We start from the raw sequence: 24,054 nt of genomic DNA, 5'->3' as shown, positions 1-24,054 counted from the left end.
CCTTATTATTTTAAGTGCATGTGTCTTTCCATAATCTATTGTTTTTCCTTTTTAAGTTCATTTACAACTTCACCCTTCAGCCACCTGTGGCTCAGGCGTATAGAAGTATATATCTGTCCAAAACTCAAAACTTTATATCATCACGTGGAAGACTTGAGCTTGGTTTGTGACTTATATGGTCTTTTTTTGCTGGGATTTGTCACTTATATAGACATTTATACGAAATAATTAACTTAATTAACCCAATTAAAGTTATCGAGCACTACTAATGTTCAAATCTTTGAATAAGTTGAGGACGCCTAAAAAAAGTTGGCGATCGATTTCTCTGAAATTTCATTTCTGTACCAATGAAATATAAATATTATATAAGCTTAGAAGTTGTAAGAGTGTTGAGGTTGCAAGGAACTTTCGGTTTTCTATATATCAAAATCTACAGGTGATTGCCTTTTCTTTTATTCTGATAACCATGAGCAGAACCAGCAACAAATATCTTCAGAGACTACCGATGGGTATGGGTATGGTCATGATCTTCTTCTTCTACTTCATTGAAATCACCTACGAACAAAGGCCACCTCCTTACATCCCTGTGGAGAACATAATTATCGACTGTGGATCTTCAGGAGAACACATTGCAAAAGATAAACGGAGCTGGAATGGAGACATAGACTCCAAATTTTTTCCTTTAGAAGGCCAAAATAAAGCATCAGCCCCCCTCAAAGCGGTGGAAAGAACAATTGCGTTGGACCCAGTCCCGTATGAAACAGCACGGCTCTCGCTTTCTGAATTCACCTACACGGTACCAGTAACCCCAGGCCCAAAGTTCGTCCGGTTGTACTTCTTCTCAGCAACATACAGAGATTTTAATCGCTCAAAGGCCTTCTTCGAAGTCAGGATCGACAAATATACTCTGCTAAAAAACTTCAGCGCTTCTCTTACTGCTGATGCTCTTAACATAGATGGTATAGAGAAAGAATACATTTTGACAGTGGAGAAGTCACCCATGAAGATAACTTTCACTCCTACATCTTCTCAGGCAGGTGGAGCTTTTGCTTTCATCAACGGCATCGAAATAGTATCCATGCCCTCTGCTCTATATTATTCAAATGGCCGTGGCCTTGCTATTGTGGGACAGGAAGGTCGCTTCTTCACCCTCACAAACAACACGGCTATGGAAACTATGTATCGAATAAATATTGGTGGCAACACTCTCTCCCCCATCGACGACACCGGCATGTTTCGTCAATGGAACACGGAAGAAGAGTACCTGGTGAGTGAAGGGCTGAGCGTTCTACCAGTTGCCCATAATACCACAACTCCGCTGAAATTCAGAGATAATATTTCATCTTATGCAGCACCTGACAGTGTCTATAAAACCGGCCGGTCTACAGGAAATAAGCCCAATAAAACGTTACTGAGAAGTTACAATCTCACTTGGGAATTTTCTGTGGATTCCAAATTTAGATACATGTTGAGATTGCACTTTTGCGAGATTAACAAAGAGTTTACTGAAGTCGGCGATCGGGTCTTTTATATTTATATAGCAGATGATAGAGTTGAGAAAAAATTCGATATTATCAATTTTGCTCATGGTCAATATGTACCTTACTACAAAGACTACCTATGGTTTGGTAATAATAGCGATCAAAAGAAAGTTAAGCTCTCTGTAGCTCTGCAAGCAAACCCGGATGATTATCGGACGACTTTTGTGGATGCAATTTTGAATGGACTGGAGATCTTCAAATTGAACGATGACAGCAGTAATCTTGCCGGTCTAAATCCCGACCCTACTAATCGTACCGCAATTGCCCGACCATCCACAGATGCGGAGAAGGGGAAAAGCAGTCTAATAACTATTATTGGGGTCGTTTTAGGCGTAGCTGCCGCCATAGTTATGCTCTCCGTTCTGGGATTCTTCATTATCCGGCGTGGGAAAAAAGTCAAAGACGCCGCCAGCACTTCGGAGAAAACTTCTTGGTGGGGCCCCATTTCTTTTAGCACGACCAGGTCAAGCAAAACCCGAACTTCATCTTCGTTACCGTCCGATTTGTGTCGTTACTTTTCATTGGCTGAGATCAAAGCCGCCACAAACAACTTTGAAGACATTTTCATTATTGGAGTCGGAGGGTTTGGTAACGTGTACAAGGGGTACGTCGACAATGGGACAGTCCCAGTAGCCATCAAACGACTGAAGCCCGAGTCATCACAAGGGTTTAACGAGTTCAAGACGGAGATCGAGATGCTCACCCATCTCCGCCATCGGCATCTCGTGTCTCTGATTGGCTACTGCAACGACGAACGTGAAATGATCCTGGTGTATGACTACATGGCGCAAGGGACCCTCCGCAGCCATCTCTACAACACCGAAAACCTACCTCTCGGGTGGAGACAACGGCTCGAGATTTGCATTGGAGCGGCGCGTGGTTTACACTACCTCCATACAGGTTCGAAGTACACGATCATTCACCGTGACGTGAAGACGACAAATATTTTGCTGGATGAGAAATGGGTGGCCAAGGTTTCCGATTTTGGCTTGTCCAAGACGGGCCCCACTAGCATGTCTAAGGCGCACATTACCACAGTGGTCAAGGGTAGTATCGGATATTTGGATCCGGAATATTATAAGCGTCAACAGCTGACGGAAAAATCCGACGTGTACTCATTTGGTGTCGTTTTGTTTGAAGTTCTTTGTGGTAGGCCACCGATAGTAAGAACCGCAGAGAAGAGACAAGTGAGCTTGGCGGAATGGGCCCGTTGTTGTTATCAAAAGGGCACGCTTCATCAGATCATCGACCCACATTTGACGGGTAGGATTGCGCCAGAGTGCTTAAAGAAGTATGGTGATATTGCAGTGAGCTGTATGCTGGATAATGGCACCGAACGACCTTCAATGAACGACGTCGTGTGGGGCCTTGAATTTGCCATGCAGCTACAGAAGAACGCAGAGGACAACGACAGCGTAGGTGGTGCATTAATCAAAATGAAGGGTGAGGACGAAGTCGCTTTAATAAATAGTAACAGTAACAGTGACTGGGCATATAATAATTGTAGCTCGGAAGACGGGACTGAGTCAAAAAGTAGTGGCGTGTCTAAATTACTCAACATTAGTAGTGAGGAAGATTCTACTACGAAGGAGTCCATGAAAGGGTTGTCTGGGACTGTGTTCTCCGAGATCAATGATCCAAAAGGGAGGTGAATAAAGCAAGGTATATATTGATGGTGATTAGTGGTGAACTGGTGATCGTCAATTAAAAATTTGTTATTCATGTTTTCCAGTTTTTTTTTTTGGGAGAATACTTTTCAGTTTGTTGAGCTTAAGTAATTGGTCTTGTGTTGTATCACTTTCTTAGAGTACGTGGTATTTTGTATCTGAAATAACTCCAAAATAAAGTAGTTAAGATATTGTAATTTAAAGACTACCGTGTAACTATATTATATAATTTTGAATATCCTGTTTATAAAGTAAATATATTATTCTCACATATAAACTCGCAGGGAAAATTAATACATTTTTATGGTTGATTATATTGGCTTTCGGAATAAATTTCTTCTGTCATCCGTAATATAAGTCTTTTATCTAAAATTATAAGAATGTTATTTGGCATCTGTCCAACACTAAATGAGATGACATTTTATGATTGGTTAGAGATATCTCATAATTTTTATTAAATTTAAATATGTAAATTCCTATATTAGATTGCACCAATAATTTTTTTTTTAGAAAATCAGAAGAAATTATATTAAACACAAAACAAGTTACAACTTAGTCAAGAACAACCAACTAATTACAATCTTTGTATAATGACTCCACCCAATCCTTATCTATTCTATTGAATCTGTTAGTGTTCATGAATTGAATTCTATTACAAACAGAGTATTTTATGTTATGGACAATAACCTAGACAGTAGGGAGTTTATGCTCCCATAGAACATTATTCCTACTTTGCCAGATGAAGTAGACCAAAGCAGCAATAGTACTCATGTAAACTTTCCTTCTTACTTGAGACACTTTTCTCTTCTTTAGGTTTTTTACTAAACAAAACAAGTCCTGGCTCCTCATATTCCAATCAAGCCATCTACTTATTTCATCCTTAACTTTCCTACTTTAAGAGCAAGAAAAGAAAAGGTGAGAGTGTCTTTCATCATAATCTTCACAAACCATGCAAGCACTAGAACTCACCACTGCAAACCGAATAAGCCTATCTTTTGTTGGAAGCCGAAGTCTCAAAGCTAACCAAGATATAACTCTATGCTTTGGGGTACCAAAAGAATCCCAAATCAGAGCATAATGCCACAATCCAACTGGTTTCGACCTTAATTTTGAGTAGAGCTCAGCAACAGTGTAATGAAAAGTCTGGAACTCCAATTCAGTAAACACTTGCTTGAGTTTGTTTTTAGTTTGCACAATTATTTTCCAGTACTAGCTAGCATCAGCAGGGACTTCATAATTCCACCAACTACAATGTTTAATGTAGACTGAATTAACCCATTTCACCCACAAATTATCTTTCTTATTAGAGATAGCCCAAACATGCTTCCCCATAGCACAAAGATTCCATAAAGCAATGTCTTTGAACCCCAAGCCACCACCTTTTTTTGGATGACAAATCTCAATCCAAGAAACATTCCCAGAGCCATCAAACATGTCATTACCTTTCCAAAGGTAAGCACGACAAAGCTGATTAATTTTCTGAACAACACCTTTAGGCAGGATAACAATCTGAGACCAAAACGAGTTAATGGAAAGAAGAATCGAGTTAATGAGTACCATACGCCCAGCATAAGACAGATTTCTACTACTCCAAGTTCTAATCTTGCTAGTCATTCGGTCCACTAAACAATCACATTTAGCTGGAGATAACCTTTTGGAGCAAATTTTCAATCCAAGATATTTAAAAGGAAGCAAACTTCTCTGAAAACCAGAAGTTATCTTAATACGATTTAGAGTTAAAGTGTCCAAACCTGCCTCATAGACTGTCGATTTCCCTACATTCGGTTGGAGCCCTCAAGTATTGGAGAATAATTTGAAACCTCGTAATAGCAAGATGATAGTATTATAATCTCCTTTGCAAAAAAGAAGCTGATCATCCGCAAAACATAAATGGGTGAGTCGCATACTTTTACATCTCAGATGGAATTGGAAAGCAGGATCCTTAGCAACTTTCTTCAAAATACGTGAAAAATACTCCATTCCAATGAAAAATAACAGAAGAAACATTGGATCGCCTTGACGAAGATCCCTTTTAGGTTGAAGGAAACCATGGAGAGAACCATTAATCATAAAAGAGAATCTAGGGGTGCAAACACAGTCTATGAGTAATGACACAAACTTCACAGGGAAACCTAAAGCCAGCATCATCTCTTGTAGGAAATCCCAATCTAAAGTATCATAAGCTTTCTGTAAATCTATTTTGAACATACAAGCTGATTTTGCCCTTCACATATCATAATCCCGAACCAAATCTCGACACACCATAATATTATGAACTATTTGTCTTCCTTGAACAAATCCACTTTGATTGGCTGATATAATGCTAGGAAGGATGTTTCGGAGGCGAGAACAAATCATTTTAGTGGCCACTTTATAGACTACATTGCAGCAAGCAATAGGTCTATTATTGCACCAATAATTGCATATATTCTTATTATAAAATTCAATGTAATAAATAAAAGCTAGAGAAAAGTAACATGAACGGGCTCATGGTATTTTTTTTTTATAACTGAATTACAAAATTAATAGTTAGTTTTAATTTTGCTTTTTCGAAAAAAAAAAACATAGAGATAGATGAGACATTTCGTATAAAATTTAGTCAAAATATCATATCATATATATATATACCCATAATATTATACAAATTTGATATTGAAAATATATTATTTTTGTAAATGTAGGATTAATTGAAATATGATTTATATATAAATGTTTTAGGTTAATAAGTGATAAATTTAAAAGAGTTATAAATTGGTATTTGTTCAAACATTATTGTCAATACTAAGTAATTTTATATTATTATTATATTTTCTTAAGAAAAATTATTATTGAGAAATTTACATATACACCTATTAATTAATTAGGGTTTATACAATTTTATACTCCTAATCCTGTACTAAATACCATATATAATCCTATATTTATAAAAATTCCATAACAGGCCATATGATTAATATTACTAAAATTTACCAGAGAACTTTTAAAATGAATCATAATTTAAAATTTTCAAATATAAACCCATAATATTATTTAGTTATAATAAAATTAAAGAGTAATTTAGGATTTTTATTAAAAAAAAAAAAAAGTTTGTCTCGAATTAGGTCCAAGGTTAATATCTAGTATTTCGCTAAAATTTAGGGGTATAAAATGGTAAAAATCAATTATTTACAACACTGGTGGAGAAACTAACACTACAAAAAACAAGGTCTATACCGAGAACAAATGTCATCAGTATAAACCTAAATGTTCTCGGTAGAGCTTATACCGAGAACATGTTGTCGGCAGTAAGTCCTCGGTACAGCCGCGTCGGTAGAGGTAAACTTCTACCTACGACAATCAAAATGTTCTCGGTATAGGTTGTGCCGAGGACAATGTCATCGGTATAGAGTGAAAAATGTCCTCGGCACAACCACCCCAAATTTGTCATATTAATGGGATATACCGAGGACAATGTCCTTGGTATAGACTAAAACGAGTTTTTTTTTTATATTTGTAATGTTTATTCACTTATTTATTTATTTTGAATTAAATATAAAACAATAGAATAAAATTAAAACACTTATATTAAACATATAAATAAAAACATAAGAGTATGTTTGCTGAATCAAAATAAAGAGTTGTCCTAAACATGATAATGTAATAGTCCATAGTAATAAAATTCAAACATAAGTCTTACTGAGTCGGTGCTCCAACATCGGGATCATCGGGTGGTGGTGGGGCACATTGAGATCCCGGGGTGATACAATGAGTCCGGACATGCTCCTCTAACTGTCGAAGACGCTCTCTCATCTCAGACATCTCTTCATCTCTAGTTTGTGAAGGATGAGAATCAAATGGAGTTCGGTCCCTTATGTTAAGGATACGTCCATATCCTTTCTGGTGGCCCCGTCGTTTTCCGAAGACAGTTTGTACCAAAGATATGTCTTCATCTTCAGGCGCACTCGAAACTGGTGTGGAACTCTCAGTATCAGTTGTCTGTGTCTGCTATGTGTCGCGATATGCACGCAATTCCTCCTATGATACAATGTATAATGTAATTATGTATTATAAACAAACAATTAAAATTTTGAAAAATGTGTAAAAAAACTTAACGTACCCAAGTTTTTTTGGCTCTCTATCACCCACCCTGTGCCTGATTTATGGTGAGTATCCATCCAGCTATCCGGGATGGGCTCAAGTTGCCCAGTCTCTAAATTGCACTGTCACGTACATATATTTTTATAAAATTAATAATTAAACATAAATAAGAAAAAAAAACTAAAAAATAATTAATTAACTAACTTTTTTATAGCGCAGCGCTGGGATTGACTGAGAACCTCCATAGCTAAGCTCTTTCAGTTTCTTCCTATTTTCCTTGTTGACCACAGAACGTTTCTGCAAAAACTTATCGTTAGTAATATATTTAATTAAGATAGTTAAGTTTAGCAAGAAATTAATACCGTAATTTCTAGGCGTCGGAAAAATTCAATGGCTTTTTGCCACTGCGTATCCGTGCAACCACCATAACGATTTTGTGGCCCATTAATCGTTAAATGCTCTTTAATATCGTACTTCCAGTCAGAATACTTTTTATCACACGAAGTATTAATGCCTCTCAAGGTCCCAGGCATGTGCCCTTGTCCATATCTAGTACGCCCAATATCAAACAAATCATCATAATTTACAAACATTTATTAGTAAATATGATATATAACATAAAATGAGAATTAACATAAAAATACATAAACTACTTACCTCCAAATGTGCAAGTATTCTTTGTTTCGAGGCATTTGGTACTTTTGACCATTGAGGACAGTCCGGATCTGTGTACTTTCGAACAAGTAATCCGAGCTCTCTTGAGAAATTTGAGCTGTAATCTCCGATCTCCTTATATGTTCTCCCCCGCACATCCCACTCGAGAGGGAGAGGATGCCCCAACTGTTACCTTTTTTCCCGCGTGTTCAATCCTTTATGGCGTCCACGTTTGTTTGGAGGCGCTATTGTATGCAAATTCAATATTTTAAAATTAATATGGATTAATTGTTAAAATTTAAGGAGTATATCAATGTGTAAAGTATTACCTCGTTCACAATCAGCTGAGATATCTGACGGTCCACGTGGAGGATCGCATCCTCCACCATCACCCCCGTGAGATCGAGCAATAACATCAGCCATATCTGCAAATTAATCGATATTAAAATTACATTTATCGATTAAAAATAACTATATAAAATTAATTATTGTTAAAAATAATTACTTCAACATATTATAAAATTACCACTTAATAATCACTATAATAATCTTCACTATCATCATCGGTTTCTATGTGTTCATCTTCCTCTTCATATTCAACTTCCTCCTCCTCCTCCACTTCCTCTTCCTCCTCCTCCTCCTCCTCTTCCACTTCCTCTTCCATTTCCTCCTCCCTCTCCTCCTCAATTGCAACATTATCTATCTCAACAAATTGTAATGGAGTCCCCGTACGTTCAAAGCTGATTTGTGGGAACGGTCCAAGATCAACGAATAATTGGAAATTAGAGGAACTAGTGTCGTGCATAACATCTACTTCAACATCCTCCGCTTGTTCTTCAACTAGTGGGATGTCCCACACATTTCTGTGATGCACTTCTTGGATGACTTTCCAATGAGATTTATTTTTAAGGTCTTCAATGTAGAAAACTTGGTTAGCCTGAGTTGCTAAGATAAATTTATCATCTTTGAAAGCCTCCGAACTGGTTTTGATACTCGTTATGTTTGCTCAAACTTTAATCCTGAAGACCGATTAGTGTCAAACCATTTGCACTTAAATAATACAACAGAACAACCAGAAAGATATGACATCACTAAAACTTCTTCCAACTGGCTGTAATAAGTATTATTTTTTACTCCCGCTACAGAGACTCCACTATTTTGAGTTTTGAGATTCTTGTCCCTGTCATAACACAAAAATCTTACTCCATTTACAACACAACCAGGGTACGACGCAACGTGAGTTGAAGAACCGTTTGCTAAACAGATTAATTCTTCATGTACTTCCAAGGAACCTGTTTGTCGAAGATGATAAATCTTTTTATAAAACCAATTAGGAAATTCCTCTCTATGTAATTGGTCTAGGTTTTCAACACCTCTAGTCTGTAGAATTTCCCTATGCTCTCTGCAACAAACAAAAACAACCAATTTAAGAGCTACTAATAAGTGTTATAATAAACATGCAATGAAATGATGAACTACTTTAATTACTTACTGAAGATATGGCAAGATCTCATTGCAGTTGTTTAGAATATACCAATCCGCTATTTTCTTCACTTCATCTTCCAAAATTGTCAAGGATTTCTTACCAATTGGACGACCCTGAGATCGAAAGATCGACATCTTTTTAAGTGATGGACCAACATCTACATTTTGGTCTGGACGATTGAACTTTGTCACAACACCTTTCAAGTACATGGAGCAAAATGTTAATGCCTCATCAACCGCATATCCTTCTGCTATTGACCCCTCTGGACGTGCTTTATTACGGACATAATTCTTCAATTTTTTCATATACCTTTCAAAACGATACATCCACCTCATGTGAACCGGTTCTCCAAGTATTGCTTCTTCCGGTAAATATATTAGTAGATGGACCATGATATCGAAAAAAGCAGGTCGGAAAAAAATTTCTAACTTGCAAACAATCTCAACAATTGAAGTTTTGACTTTTTCTAAATCTGAGACTTTTAAAATTCTCGCACAAATGAGCTTGAAGAAAGTGCATAACTCAATAATAGTTGTACTCATTGATTTCTCTAGGAATGCATGCACACCAACTGGCAAAAGGCGTTGCATAATGATGTGACAATCATGCGATTTCAAACCAGTGATCTTATTGTCATTATCAATCACATTTTTCCTTAGGTTAGATCCAAAACCATCTGGAAACTTCACTGATTTAAGAAATCGACAAAACTTTTGGCGATCTTCAACAGTGAAAGTGAATTTGACCGCAGGCTTTTGTATCCAACCATTCAACTTCCTCAGCTGTAACTCTGGTCTTATCTTCATCTTCTCCAAGTCTACTCTGGCACTAACTGTGTCTTTGGTCTTATTCTCCAGCCCAACTATTGTGCCTACTAAACTGTCGCACACATTTTTCTCAACATGCATAACATCTAGATTGTGTCGCAACATTATGTTGGCCCAATATGGGAGCTCAAAAAATATACTTTTTTTCCGCCAACCTACTTGCTCTTTTGTACGCTTTCTTTTTTGGCCGCCATAACTGACATGCTTACCAGGAAGAGAATCGGGTATAAAACTCATTTGTGTGAACATTTCTTGCATGGTTAATGGCTTTGGTGGTAATCTTTTTTCAACGACACCATATGTCTTCTTGTCCCTTCTAATGGCATGTTTGATTGGTAAAAAATGTCTATGACCATAAAAAGCAACCTTCTTTTGTAAACGAATAGATGGTGTTGCCACATTGCAAGTAGAGCAAGCATGATAACCTTGGCCAATCCATCCAGAAAGGCTACTCCTTGCTGGGTAATCGTTTATAGTCCACATCAAAGCTGCCTGAAGAGTGAAGAAACTACCATAGACTGCATCTCGAGTCTGTACACCGGTCACCCATAATTCTTTTAACTCATCAATCAATGGTCTTAAGAAAACATCAAAATCTTTTCCTGGCGAATGAGGTCCCGGAATTAATAAGCTCAACATGAAATTAGTTTCTCTCATGCACAACCATGGTGGCAAGTTATATGTCATCAACACAACCGGCCACATACTATAAGAAAGACTCATATTACCAAAGGGATTGAATCCATCTGCAGCCAATCCAAGCCGCACATTCCTGGGTTCCATTGCAAATGTTAGATTATTTCGATCAAAGTCCTTCCAAGCTTTCCCATCAGCAAGATGACGCAATACACCATCTTCTTTTATACGTTGCTCGTGATGCCATCTCATATGTTGAGCAATGTGCCTCGATGCATATTTTCGCATTAACCTAGGGGTTAAAGGAAAATAACGCATCACTTTATGAGGCACTTTCTTGCCCTTGGTGTTCTTGTCCACCCATCGATCCTCCCAACAAACAGGACATTTGCTTTTTCTAGCATGTTCTTGCCAAAACAGTGCGCAATCATGCTTGCAGACATGGATTGACTCGTAGCCCAATCCAAGTTTCTGCAACAACCTTTTCGCTGCATAATGCGATTTTGGAAGCTTATTTGGGGCTGGAAATGCATCATGTAACAACTCCAGCATTCCATCAAATATTTTGTTGGGAATTTTTCCCAACACTTTGAAATGCATTAACTTCACTAGGAAATTCAATGATGTGTAATTTTGACACCCGGGGAATAATGGAGCCTCAATCTCAGCAAACAAATCGTTATAATGTTGCCCACCCCTGTAGTCTATTGTAGGTATCTCTTGATCGCACTCATTCTCTTCATATTCGTCATTTTCATTTTGCATAACATCATTGAGAACATCCATCATTTCATCTTCATCATTTTGATCTATCACTTTCCTCATTGGTATTATTTCATCCTCTCCATGCCAATGCCAATTGGTATATTTCCGTAGAAAACCATTTACAAAGAGATGATTTTCTAATACATCAATCGTCTGAAATTCAACGTTGACACACCTCCTACACGGACATTTCAATAATCCCCTTGAGTCAACGCACTGCCGAGCTCTCTGGAGAAAATCCATCACACGAGCCTCATACTCATCGGATAATTGATCTGTCAAATTAATCCAGCTTTTGTCGATCGACATTGTATGAATGTAGCACTGCACGGAACACTAATCATCAAACTTACAATCATTTTGTGTGTGTGTCCTAATTCGGAGAGAGGCAAATTTAAGAGTCTTCAATGACTCACCCTCTCTGAACGGGTCTAAGGCTTCTTGTGATGAACACTAAAAAAATAAAAAATTATCACTAGGTGATAATAACACTATCATATCTTTGGTAATAATTTCTTATTACCAAAGAAAAAAACAAATAAAATTAAATATTTTTTTTTAATGTCTTATGCTCTTTGAAGTTAATTATGTTGTTTTATGATATCTAACTATAATATATTTGAGTGTAAATATTATTAAAATTATTTAAATTTGACTTATTTTTTTCTAACTTCAAATATTAATTTTAATTTTAATAATGATTAACATTGTGTTTAAAATTGGTTTTCTAATAATATAATTGTTAATTTTATTTTTACATATTAATTCAGTATTTATTAAATAACATATTTTACTTATGCTTTATTGAAGAGTTTTATAAATTTACACAAATTTTTTAAGATTTGTTTAAATCGTTATTACTTAATTAAATAAAATTTCAAGATTAATGTTTATTTTTATTAAAATTTGGTTGCATAATGTTATTGTTAATTTTATTTAATCATAATTAAAAATATATTATACTACTTATCAATTCACTATTTCTTAAATTAGAAATTTTATTGAGTATTTTTAATTCTATAAAAAATTGGGCAGCATAACGACTGTATTTTCATATGTCCCAAAATTTAAAAACCTGCAAATAACACATAAAAAAATATCCAGTCCCATAACATACACAAAGCAATACAAATACATTGTGAATGACTATATAATTTATAATTATTACTCTAAATTTTATTAATTATTCAATTTTCTATTTAAAATATCATAATTCTACTAAAAATTAACAACAAAAACAAAGCATCAATATTCATCAACACTAAGAATAAAAAAATTAACAACAACAACAAAATTCAAATTAAATAAACAAAACTCACTCTAATAATCAAACTTTATTAACCAAATCTAATAATCTAACACTAAAATTATTTAACCCAATCTAAAAAACAAACACTGAAATATTATATTTTCATACAAACATATTTTTATAACTAAAAGTCAAATTATATACCTAAAAAATAAACTATTAAATTAATAAAGTTTCATACTAATAAATTACTTATTTATCCACACTACAAGAAAAAATGATTTTAATAACACCGAAAATGTGTTATCAAAACAAACGATAACACTTTCTGATGTGTTAAGACCGACTATGTTATCGTAGGTCAAGGTACTTTACATAACACTTTATCAGTGTTATACAGATGTGTTATTGTATTGTCAACGATAACACAATTTCTGTGTTATTTTAATATATAGATAAGTGTTGAATTATGTTATTTATAGTCGATTATATAACACTTTTTTTGTGTTATACTACACTTTAGTATAACACATTTTTTGTGTTATACTATACTTTAGTATAACACTTTTTTTGTGTTATACTAAACTTTAGTATAACACATTATTTGTGTTATACTACACTTTAGTATAACACATGTGTTATATTAGCTTAGAGAAACATAATTTTTTTTTACTTACACAAAACTAGGAAAACAAATATGAAAGTTGAAGCCAAATAAGGTAACATAAATAGATTTTTATTAATTACTCAAATGTAATTACAATATTTAGTCTACTAGTCTAGGCTTAAGAAATCATATTACAACATAATTTATGCCAAATTCAGATTCCTTTATCACCAAATACAAAACAAGAAATGTATACAAAAATTAGTGAAATACATTCTTCCATTCTTTGCATCAATATCTCGATGACTTTGCAGTTTCTTTGAAAGTGTTATGCTTCAAAAACAGGTCAGTAAATGCCACCCTCAAGTTCTGAACCTCTCTATCTAATTCAATTGGTGTCCTTTGCCTGCAAGATCCTAGAAAATGGAGTAGTATCCACCAAAAACTGAGATAAGTCTACAGATCAGTGCTTGAAGTATCATACAAAAATAAAACTGTAAAACCCACATAACTCTTACCATTTTCTGAAAGTTTTTTCAAGACTACAGTATGTATTCCATCTTTTAGATACCACAAATTGTCAACAGCAGCAACAATTAAATTACTTGTAACTAAACTATACTAAATTTCTATGACTAGAATGATAGTAAATGTAAAAGAAAATATTACATCCTTATGTTAAATTCAAGACTCTAGTGATTGACCTTAAATTAAAGAGTCATAAAAGAGTTTCAAAGAAATAGAAGACCTTATTGAAAACCCAAATTTCACCACTAATGTTTCAAATGCTAATTAAATAGAAATTTACAAAGGAACAATGCTGCATAAATATCCAGTTTTGACATTAGACTCCAAATATTATAAAGTCAAATTTATATAAGAGGATTAGATAAAGCCAAAGCTTTACAACCTTAATTAACAATCAGAATACCTTCAAGACAGACTGCTTATTAGCTTTCTGAATGTGAATATTGGCAAGGAGAAGAATTAGATGTTCCCTCTGGTTGGCAACATTGCCTTCCTGGTTAGAAAACACATTATGAAAATTCAGAGAAGCATCAAAATATGAGCAATGCAGAAGAAAATAGCTAAAACAAGAAGTTACCTTTGTAAGTTTTATCAAACATTTAACAACCAGATCAGAGAACTTCTGATTTCTGACAGCAAATGTCTCATTTGATGCAGGTGAGGGCCACCTTGAAGGATCTAATGGATGTAAGAGATTGATGAGAACAACAAAGGATGAAGTTCGATCTGCATTATCCTGTAAAGTTGAATAACAAATCAAACTAAAATAAGACATGCGAGTCAGGATAAGAATAAATGAAAAAAAGAAGAGGGAATAAATGAAATGGCAAGTCTTAACCAGAATCTTTAGCATCAGAACATTCAAAGCTTTTAAAAGCTAGCTTCCATCATCCATATGTGGAACTCTCTCATCCAATAGCAATAGAAGGAGCTCAGTAATTAGACTATCAAGAGTGCTTTCCTTGACAGCATAAGCCAGTCTCTTGTTTTGAAATGTCTAAAAATCAATTAGAATTTTACATCAACTAGTTAGGTTTATAGTAAGGTATATAAAAAAATGGAAAAACAGGGTATAGTGTTAGCATTAAGACATTCAACAACAACATAAACCAAACTTACCTGCATGAGGGTGTTGAGAACATATTTACAAGATCTAGATGATGCTCTTGTCAAGCTGAGCCTCTAATACCTTGGAAGTACTGGGCCAGAGACAGATTGTGTAACCTCTCCACTTTGCTCTGCTACATCCAATCTACAATAAATCAAAATAAATAAAAGTTCAAAGTTAGTAGTCTAATAGGCTTGTATCAAAAGGACTCTCTAGATCCTGGTGACGAATTTTTTTAGCTATAAAAATAAAGTAAATGTCCTCAAGCAAGTTCAAAAATATTGGACGCAATGCAATGCAATGCAACAATTTGAAAACCAAATAAGTGCAGCCCAACAGCAGGAATGAAGAAGCACCAATGTGACCTCTGTTTATGTCACAGCTAACTATAAAGAGACCTTTTAAACGCGACAACAATCAGCATGTTTTTTTATTTGATATGAATGAGTACCAAAAGAAACAAGATTGAGAAAGCTTTACAATGAGACAAACAATTCAAAGAAAAGACAGTTGAGAAAGAAACAGAAAACTACACAAAAATTTGACAGAAAATAAAATATTATACTTTATTAAAATGTTGATAATCATCATTAGAAATAATAAAAGTAACAGAGACACTACTAAAGATAAAAAAGTCAAGCAAAAAAACATACCCAATTTCCCTCACAGAACGTCTCAAAGCAGCTTTGGCTTCGCCAGTCTTCCCTTCCTTCCATTTTTCCATCTCTCGAACCTAAAAGATGCAATATCATTAGAAGGATGGAATATCATCTCGAACCTAAAAGACATCCAAGAACCTTTTTTGTAAACTAGGTTTACCACGCGCACCCCAACACCTGACCCAGAGACAATTCAAGTGCACATATAGGAGAACGAATTCAGGGCCTTTGGCCCCTAAATAGAGCTGCCCTTACCAGCACCTAAGAATATGTAATGATGAACTAAATCCCATAGATATAAATAGTAGGTAGGATGTAAAAAAAAAAAAAAGGTAACAAGGTTTATAGGGTAATGTTCTAGCAAAATACTGTGACCCTAATGTTTTACCATTCACATACAAATACGAACAAGCATCAAGCTGGTGGGAGTGTGGGTTTTGAAGATGAATTGTTCAGCCTTTTGTGGGAACTAATAATGTGTTTCCCAGCCTTCCTCAGGACTTGTAAAAAACCAGCAACCAAAAAGTAGTTGAAACGTGACATGGATGTAAGGTGATATGGAAATAAGTTCTACAATGCTATTCATTTTCATTTTATTTTATGTTAAACTACATACAGGGGAGATGGGTGAGGACATGTGGGGGATGGAGCTTATTTGAAAAGAATAATAACAATACAAGAGATTTTGCATAGTTATGTATATTAAAAGAAAGCATCTATAAAAAGAACCTTGAATATTATAGGATTACGACCTCCTGAGTAGTGTACATCCTCCAATTCCCCAAAGGGGGCAGGCAAAAGGGCGATGGGAATCTCACCAAAGTAGAGATATGTGCTTCCCTCACTCCTTTCGAATAACTCTGGATGATTACAGGCCTGGCACCACACAATAAAAAATAAATAAAAATTAGCTTCCTCACTTGATTGCTTGTAGCAATTAAATTAATTTCAAGAAAGGAGGTGGAAAAGCATAGCTTACCTTCCTTAGATGAATGAAAATATTCATTAAATTAAGGAGTTTTTTGTCATTAAGTTGTCCACGGTTGTTGTCAAATAACTCAAAAAGAGATATCTTGTTCTTGATAGCTCGATAAAAAGCTTGTTGTCGTGAACTCAATTTGCAGTGCACTGTGATCTCTGTTTTCCTGCTAAGCTCTGAAACTACATCTGTTTTAACTCGACGTAGCATGAAAGGTTTTAATATTGAATGTTGTGAGAAGAATCAAAAGCACAATACAAGTCAGAAATCAATTTTTAGATGCATTCACTCGTACATTTAAAGGCAACAATAATTGCATCATCTCTTCATTAACAATATGTAAACACTAATAGCAGCAATATTAACAAAGCCTATTTCTCAAAAAAAAAAAAAAACCTAAAGCTAGAAGAGACCTAAATGGTAAAAGCAAACAAATACCCTCACAGACCTCACCAAGGTCTCAAGCTCACGAAAAGTTGATACGTCAACACATGATTTGAGGCAGCACATTTCTAATTTTAGCATTGCAAGTTAAAGCAATTGAATAATGTTGCATAAAAGAGAATCTTTGAAGATAAAGAAGAATCTGGGGAGGTGTTGTGGGAGAAGATCAGATTTTGGGTTACTATGTGTGTGTTCAAAGTAAAAGAGTTCAAAGACGTCTTCTCAGATAATGTTCAGAATTGGCAGTGTATTTAGTAATATGTTTCTAAAGTTCTTATCTTTTCTTTTGAATGGTTCTTCCTTCTCTAAATTAGAGTCTGGCTTAGTTTTGGTACTGTTAGTTTCAGGAGTTTGTTTACATTTCTTCCTGTTTTTGCTATAGATTTCTCAATAGCTTGCTCCTATACCCTAAGTCACTCTTTGTATTGTTTTTCTCCATCAGTAATACAAGTAGTACTATTTTATTTCAAATAAAAATAATGTTGCATAAAAGATGCTTACCAATCGGTTAAGCTGGTGCTCATTCAAAGTACCACCATGTTATGCATGGCTCTCAATTCTGCACGTGATAAAATATAGTTAATAAGAATACATAGCGCATAGGAATATTAACTATTTGTCAGCTATGTCAGAAAACTTAAAAAATTAGGCATACCCTTTAGAAAACCACTCATTAAACTGTTCGTGACTATCAAATAAGGTTGGCATAATGAAATGTAGTAAGGCCCACAACTCTGCCATATTATTTTGGATTGGAGTGCCAGTAAGCAGAAGCCTATTTCGGCAATTAAAACTAAGCAGTGTCCTCCATCTTATACTGTCCAATCACAAGCAAGACAACAAAAAAGTATGAGTACAGAGAATTAAAAATAGAAAACAACCATCCAGAAAGTAAAGGGATTCAGGAAGATAGATATACTATATAGCTTTTAAACCAAATAAAGATAAGAAACAAGCACCTCAGCAACATGACCACTAACGTACAGTTCACAGGAATAACTTCTTTCATTAAACCTTCTTCCAAATCAATAAAATGTATATTGTTAATCTTTAACCAAGCACATCAATTTACAATAAAATCAAGCTTAAGACTATCAGATAAGGAGAAAACAATCGGCACCATTGAAATAAAAAATTTCCTTTTTTCTAAAGGTTGCGCATCTATCTTGCTTGGCTGCCATTATGACAATTAAATGTTAGCACAAACTACAAAGTACACTGACACGAATGATTTGAATCAAACCTGTTTGAACTTTTAATTGCTTGGGCTTCATCCAACACCATATATTGCCATTTCACCCGCCGAAAGTACTTCTCATCAGAAACAAGTAGCTGATAGCTGGTGATAAGAATGTGAAACCCAGCATCCCTGGAAGAGAAGGAAAAAGTAATTACATTGAAAAATATCTTAGCCCTTGACTAGAATTTAAAATGCAAATAGGACAAAATGCTTCTTTTACCAAATCACCAATGATCTTAGAAAATACAACAGAACTAAAGATACTTACCTGCAGTATAGTGTCTTCGGGTTGATTATTTTCCTCAGAACTGTACGGTCCTGAAGCCCACCCCAATATGGAAGAGTTTTTAAGTCAGGGCAAAAGCGGGTAATTTCATCTGCCCAGTTGTTCAATACAGATGCAAGAGCAACAACAAGAAAAGGTCCCCATATATTTTTATCCTGAATTATAAAATAGAAATTTAATAAATTAAAGTTAGAATCCTAAGTTACACCAAAGAAAAGCCAGACACCAAGCTGAGTAATTACTTCCGCTAGATGAGCCAAAAATTCCATAGCCTGAATGGTCTTTCCGAGGCCCATCTCATCAGCAAGAATGCCATTCAAACCCTACAAATGACAAAACTTCCCAAATAAACAATCGGAAAAAGAAGAAAAATAAAAAACAGAAAGGAGAAATTATATGTATAATTTAAATATGTGTTGTATTTATCAACCTGCTCATAACAATTGACCAGCCACTGAAGACCTTTCAGCTGATATTCTTTAAGGGTGCCTCTAAACAATAGTGGTGTTTGAACAGTTGATGTCACTGGCATGGTGGAACTACAAAATTAGAAACAGAAATTATATCAAATTGAGAAAAACACTTTACCCCACTCATCTGTTCTAAACAAGAATAGAAGTATGAGAAAAACAGATCAAAACAAAACTTACGGATGGAGTAGATCTATGTTACTAGCTCCTGCAACCTCCTGTGGAGCCTCAGGTTCACTAGTTTGCCACAGCTTCATACATTCATTATCAAATGAACTTGTCAGTTTTTTCTACTTAGAAACTGCATCTTGCGCAGCTTTCAAGCCCTAAATCAACTTTTTCCAACCATATTTGTAATGAAGTGAGACCGGAAAAAAAAAAACACAATAAATTATGAGCACAACAGAGTGATCGGAACATAAAAATACCCCATAAATACAAAAATGGATATTAAAAAAAAAGCTTACTGTAATTGAGAGAGGGACACAAATTGGAGAAACCCTGAGTGAGAGAAAGAGAAAGGCAGTTAAGAAACCCTGGGCGATGAAGAATGACCGAACTGAAGTCTGATGGAGCTAGCTGGTCTTCGATGTCGTCGTTCACCTCTGGTGTCGTGTGAGGGCTTGGGCCCGTCGACGGCCTCTGAAGATCCCTAGCCAGCGCGTGTAGGGGAAGGTCGGGCTCCATAATCGAACACTCCATTTTCAAAACATGAGAATCTCAGGCAACCTAAGAAAAAGAAGAAGAAGATGTACCTGTAACTAAACCAGAAATGAAGAAACCCTAGAGACCGAGTCGAATCGGTCTTCAAGCTCGGACGAATAAAGCGGTATCTCTTTCAAAACGAGCTCCTTTCCTTTCCTTTCTTTAATGAAAAAAAGAAAAAAGGGAACGAAATGAGAAAGAAGATGTTTTGAAAAGGGAAATATTGAATTGAGAAGAAAAAAAAAAAGGCTCGGTATTCTAATTCTATTACAGAAGAGTGAAGGAGAGAGGTAAGAGATCCGAGAGAGAGGAGAGAGAATGATTGAAGGAAAAGAATTGGGTCTCACGGTCTCTCAAATGAAAAAAAAAATGCAAAGTGGCGGGATGGTGAATTATTACCACCTTTTTTCATAAAGTGGCCCAACATAGTTGTAGAGTCCAAGAACTTTACTTAGCTAGTTAGATAGTAGTATTATAGTATTTATAACATTATCTTTGTAACTGTGGATTTTTGGTTCAGACCGGGAATTATTTGGACACTCATAGTAGTACTTATAGATTTTCTAAGTTTAACCTATAGTTTAAGAATATTAATGTTAACCTAAGGTTTGATTATATGACTGATATTAAGGATAATATTTATTATACTATAAGGTTTAGATAAGAACCAATAGGATTTTAAACACATGTTATGAATGGGTGATTAAGGATTAAGTATTTTGAGGATTTAATTTAATAAGGGGTAAAGTTTGAATGCTATAAGGTCAGTCAGCAGCTTTGAATACGTTGAGGGCTTAGTCAAGGCTGTTTACTCCATTCAAATTTAGCTAAAAATGTGTAATTTCGTGTTTAAATAATCAGCGTGTGCCGATATATCACAGCTATAGGGGGCGATATATTGCAGCACATAGATACGGAAAACACGAGACGATGCACGACAGCCTCGGGCATACTGGCCCAGGTGATATATCGCCTCCTTCAGTGTATTTTGAAACATTTTGAAATCGTTTTCCATTCAGCCCTTCAACCTCTTGATAAGTCCAGCACCTTTTTGAACGAGTCTTCAGCCTCTGCTGAACGATAATTCAAATTATTTTCACCTAAAAAGCTATTATTTTTATTCAAGTAAAATTAAGATCCTTTCATTCCTAAACTCTATAAATAGGACCTAGTACCCAGCCATTATTCATCTTTTGCTCTAAGTTCAGAGGCTGCAAGTGCTAAGTGAGTGTGAGAGTGTAAACACCTGGGTTGGAGAATCATAAGCTTGATCATCATAAGCTTATCAAACACTTTGGGAAGTAAGGTTTTATAGTATTTCGGTTTGAGGTGTAGATTGGTCTTACAAGTCTTCAAGGTAACCCAAAACTCTAGTTCATTTCTGTACTTGTTCTTTTAAGTTCTCATAGTCTTCTACTCAGCCTCTAACCTTAATCTTTATTTTGGTTAGGAAATCTAAGCTCTTGAGCAAAAAGGTTTTGGTAAGTATGTTTCTCAAAGGTTTAGCTTTTCCATTCCTTTCATTTCCCTTTTTCTTGTATACTCACCCTTTCATAATGGTTATTAGGAGTGTTCCAAAGTCCCAACGCTGTCCTCTTATCCCGGTAACTTTGGTAAGGAAAATAGGATAGAAATACATATGTTATATGTTTTATGTGTTATCTTATGTTTCTTATGTTATGATAAGTATTATGATATGTATGTTTGTAGGCTTGGGCATATGACCCATATGACTAACAAGACCCCAAATAGATTATGGGCATATGACCTACTTAGCTAGTAGGACCCCACTAATCTAATGGGCATATGACTTGATTAGTCTATGGGACCCCAAGTAATAATGGCCATTATAGTATGTGTATGATAAAGTGTTATGTTATGTCTTTATGTTTTTATAAAATTTATGTATATGAAGTATGTGTTAGATTTTCCTTGCTGGGCATTAGGCTCATTCCTTTTTGTTTATGTGTGCAGGAAAATAGCTTTTAGTGGCTGTAAAGAACGCCCTAGACTAATGCTTACAAAACATTCGCATAACGTAATTTATAAAAGAATACCATCCATTATTAAAGTCTCAGGGGGACTTATTTAAAATCATGCAAGTTGGCGCCATAAGTTTAAAATAAAACATAGGTTTTTATGCAAGGTTCAAAGAAAAACCAATTAAGTTAAATAACAGAGTCCCACTGATAATTTTAGGAAAGTCTCTTAAAACAAAACATAATTTAAATGGCGTTCCACGTTGATCGTTTTATCATCCATAGGATTGCCCCACGCCATACACCCCATGATGAAGAACTCCTCACGTCACCACGCGTGCCATAGAGAAATCCTATTTGCTACCTGGAAGGAAAGTAAGGGGGTGAGCTAAAAGCCCAGTAAGGAAGTACAAGCAAATAAGCAAGTAAGAAAAAAACAACAAACAACCAAACACTAACGTTCATCTAAAAACATCATGGTACATCATAACATAATCGTAACATTTCATCATACCATAACATAAATGTGACATATCAACATATCATAACATAAATGTGACATATCAACATATCATAACATAAATGTGACATATCATCATATCATATCATAACATAAATGTGACATATCAACATATCATAACATAAATGTGACATATCATCATATCATAACATAAATGTGACACATCAACATATCATAACATAAATGTGACATATCAACATATCATAACATAAATGTGACATATCATCATATCACAATCATACAGCATACATGATGAGCATGGAACGCTAGTTGTCCATGTCACCCTATGAGGTAAACAGGAGATCACTGGTCCTTGAATAACCTTGGCGCGTCCGCCCTAGGAGTCACGTCTCAATGTCCTTAGTAACTCGTTCGATGTATCTGACATCGAAATCTGTTTGATGTATCTAACATCGTAATCTGTTTGATGTGAGCTACGTCTCAATGTCCTTAGTAACTCGTTCGATGTATCTGACATCGAAATCTGTTGATGTATCTAACATCCATACACATATCACATTCAACATATCATCACATTAAGACATTCATAATTCATAACAAATCATTCATACAACAGTCTTACCATTCATAGCATAAAATCATAGAATCTATCTAACTTCCTTACCTCAGGTCCAAGCTAAGAATTTCACAATCTTTCAACGAGCCTATATCATAATCAAAATAACGTTTCTTAGGTTCATAAAATTACTATTTTGCCCTTCCATACAACTCATGTGTGCGTGGGTCATGCACTCATGATAACAGTTACACTAAACATGCAATTATCGCCAAAAAGAATAATGCTCGTTCTACCCATTTTACTAACATGATTGTTTTATAAAAATCACATAGTTGAATAATAATCATGATTTTGGACGTAAAAGTTGATTTGCATGTAACATGCATACGTGGGAACATTGCGTAATAAAGACGTTTTTCAAAAACGATAATTCTACATTTCTTTTATTATTTTAAAATCAATAGACATATTACATGCTTTATTTTCTTTAAAATTTCTAAGTTGATTAAATTTCTCAAAAACTTTATTTTATTTTAGCTCAAAATAAAATATGTGACATTTTCATTAAATAAATATTAATTTATCAAGAATTACCCAACAAGCTTGGATTTAATTAAAATACCTATTTTAATATGTTTCTTTAGAAAAATATATTTTGTCATTGTGTTACATAAATGATGTGAAAAATATATTTTAAGTGTGGAAAAATACATTTTGATTTAATTTATTTAAGACTTAGTTTTTAAGTAGCAAAAATCCATATGTGACAATTTAATAACAATTGTTAACCTTTTTAAAACAAACTTTCAGCCACCATTTATTTTATTCAAAAATCACAAATAAATAGAGTCTAAATATTTTTCTCAATCAAAATAAAGAAAAATCATTATTTAACAAAATATGCATTTATACCATTAAAATATCATTTTTCAATATTACCATAACTTAGGAAAAATAATTTATTCCAAAAATTACTCAAATTCATTTTTAGTGAAACTTACTTCATATTTTATTACAAAATTCCAGCAACCATTTTTTTATCATTAAAATCACCATATTCAATTTTATAAACTCATTTTTTCTCAAAATTCAATAAAAATTCTGTAG

At 34.7% G+C, this 24,054-nt stretch overlaps 4 protein-coding genes and 2 long non-coding RNA genes across 6 annotated transcripts; 1 reads left to right on the top strand and 5 right to left on the bottom strand.

Moving 5' to 3' along the window:
* The first annotated feature begins 102 nt into the window (after positions 1–102).
* On the top strand, positions 103–3,411 carry LOC133817864 (receptor-like protein kinase FERONIA). Its single transcript, XM_062250483.1, has one exon. The coding sequence runs from the start codon at positions 467–469 to the stop codon at positions 3,191–3,193; it is 2,727 nt and encodes a 908-aa protein (XP_062106467.1). The 5' UTR covers positions 103–466; the 3' UTR covers positions 3,194–3,411.
* Positions 3,412–6,878: 3,467 nt separating this feature from the next.
* Positions 6,879–7,818, bottom strand: LOC133814285 (uncharacterized). Its single transcript, XM_062247269.1, has 4 exons — positions 7,648–7,818; positions 7,490–7,582; positions 7,334–7,407; positions 6,879–7,222 (listed from the first exon to the last, which is right to left on the bottom strand). Exons 1-4 carry the CDS (start codon positions 7,816–7,818, stop codon positions 7,057–7,059), a joined length of 504 nt encoding a protein of 167 aa, XP_062103253.1. The 3' UTR covers positions 6,879–7,056.
* A 5,804-nt stretch (positions 7,819–13,622) lies between these two features.
* LOC133816049 (protein MOR1-like) lies at positions 13,623–14,951 on the bottom strand. The gene is made up of 4 exons (XM_062248750.1): positions 14,876–14,951; positions 14,615–14,773; positions 14,441–14,530; positions 13,623–13,925 (listed from the first exon to the last, which is right to left on the bottom strand). The coding sequence occupies exons 1-4, from the start codon at positions 14,888–14,890 to the stop codon at positions 13,893–13,895; spliced, it is 297 nt and encodes a 98-aa protein (XP_062104734.1). The 5' UTR covers positions 14,891–14,951; the 3' UTR covers positions 13,623–13,892.
* A 7-nt stretch (positions 14,952–14,958) lies between these two features.
* Positions 14,959–15,880, bottom strand: LOC133816048 (uncharacterized). Its single transcript, XR_009884981.1, has 3 exons — positions 15,799–15,880; positions 15,157–15,289; positions 14,959–15,034 (listed from the first exon to the last, which is right to left on the bottom strand). It is a non-coding gene; the product is annotated as an uncharacterized LOC133816048 (long non-coding RNA).
* Positions 15,881–17,728: 1,848 nt separating this feature from the next.
* On the bottom strand, positions 17,729–18,599 carry LOC133816047 (uncharacterized). The gene is made up of 3 exons (XR_009884980.1): positions 18,471–18,599; positions 17,883–18,044; positions 17,729–17,786 (listed from the first exon to the last, which is right to left on the bottom strand). It is a non-coding gene; the product is annotated as an uncharacterized LOC133816047 (long non-coding RNA).
* Positions 18,600–18,731: 132 nt separating this feature from the next.
* Positions 18,732–19,480, bottom strand: LOC133814283 (chromatin-remodeling ATPase INO80-like). The gene is made up of 4 exons (XM_062247268.1): positions 19,404–19,480; positions 19,184–19,292; positions 18,996–19,076; positions 18,732–18,908 (listed from the first exon to the last, which is right to left on the bottom strand). Exons 1-4 carry the CDS (start codon positions 19,478–19,480, stop codon positions 18,732–18,734), a joined length of 444 nt encoding a protein of 147 aa, XP_062103252.1.
* Between the last annotated feature and the right edge of the window lie 4,574 nt (positions 19,481–24,054).

Source organism: Humulus lupulus, chromosome 2, assembly GCF_963169125.1.
Source record: "Humulus lupulus chromosome 2, drHumLupu1.1, whole genome shotgun sequence".
Lineage (NCBI taxonomy): Eukaryota > Viridiplantae > Streptophyta > Magnoliopsida > Rosales > Cannabaceae > Humulus > Humulus lupulus.
The sequence above is the reverse complement of the archived record's forward strand: the minus strand, read 5'-3'. Positions and strand labels throughout refer to the sequence as shown.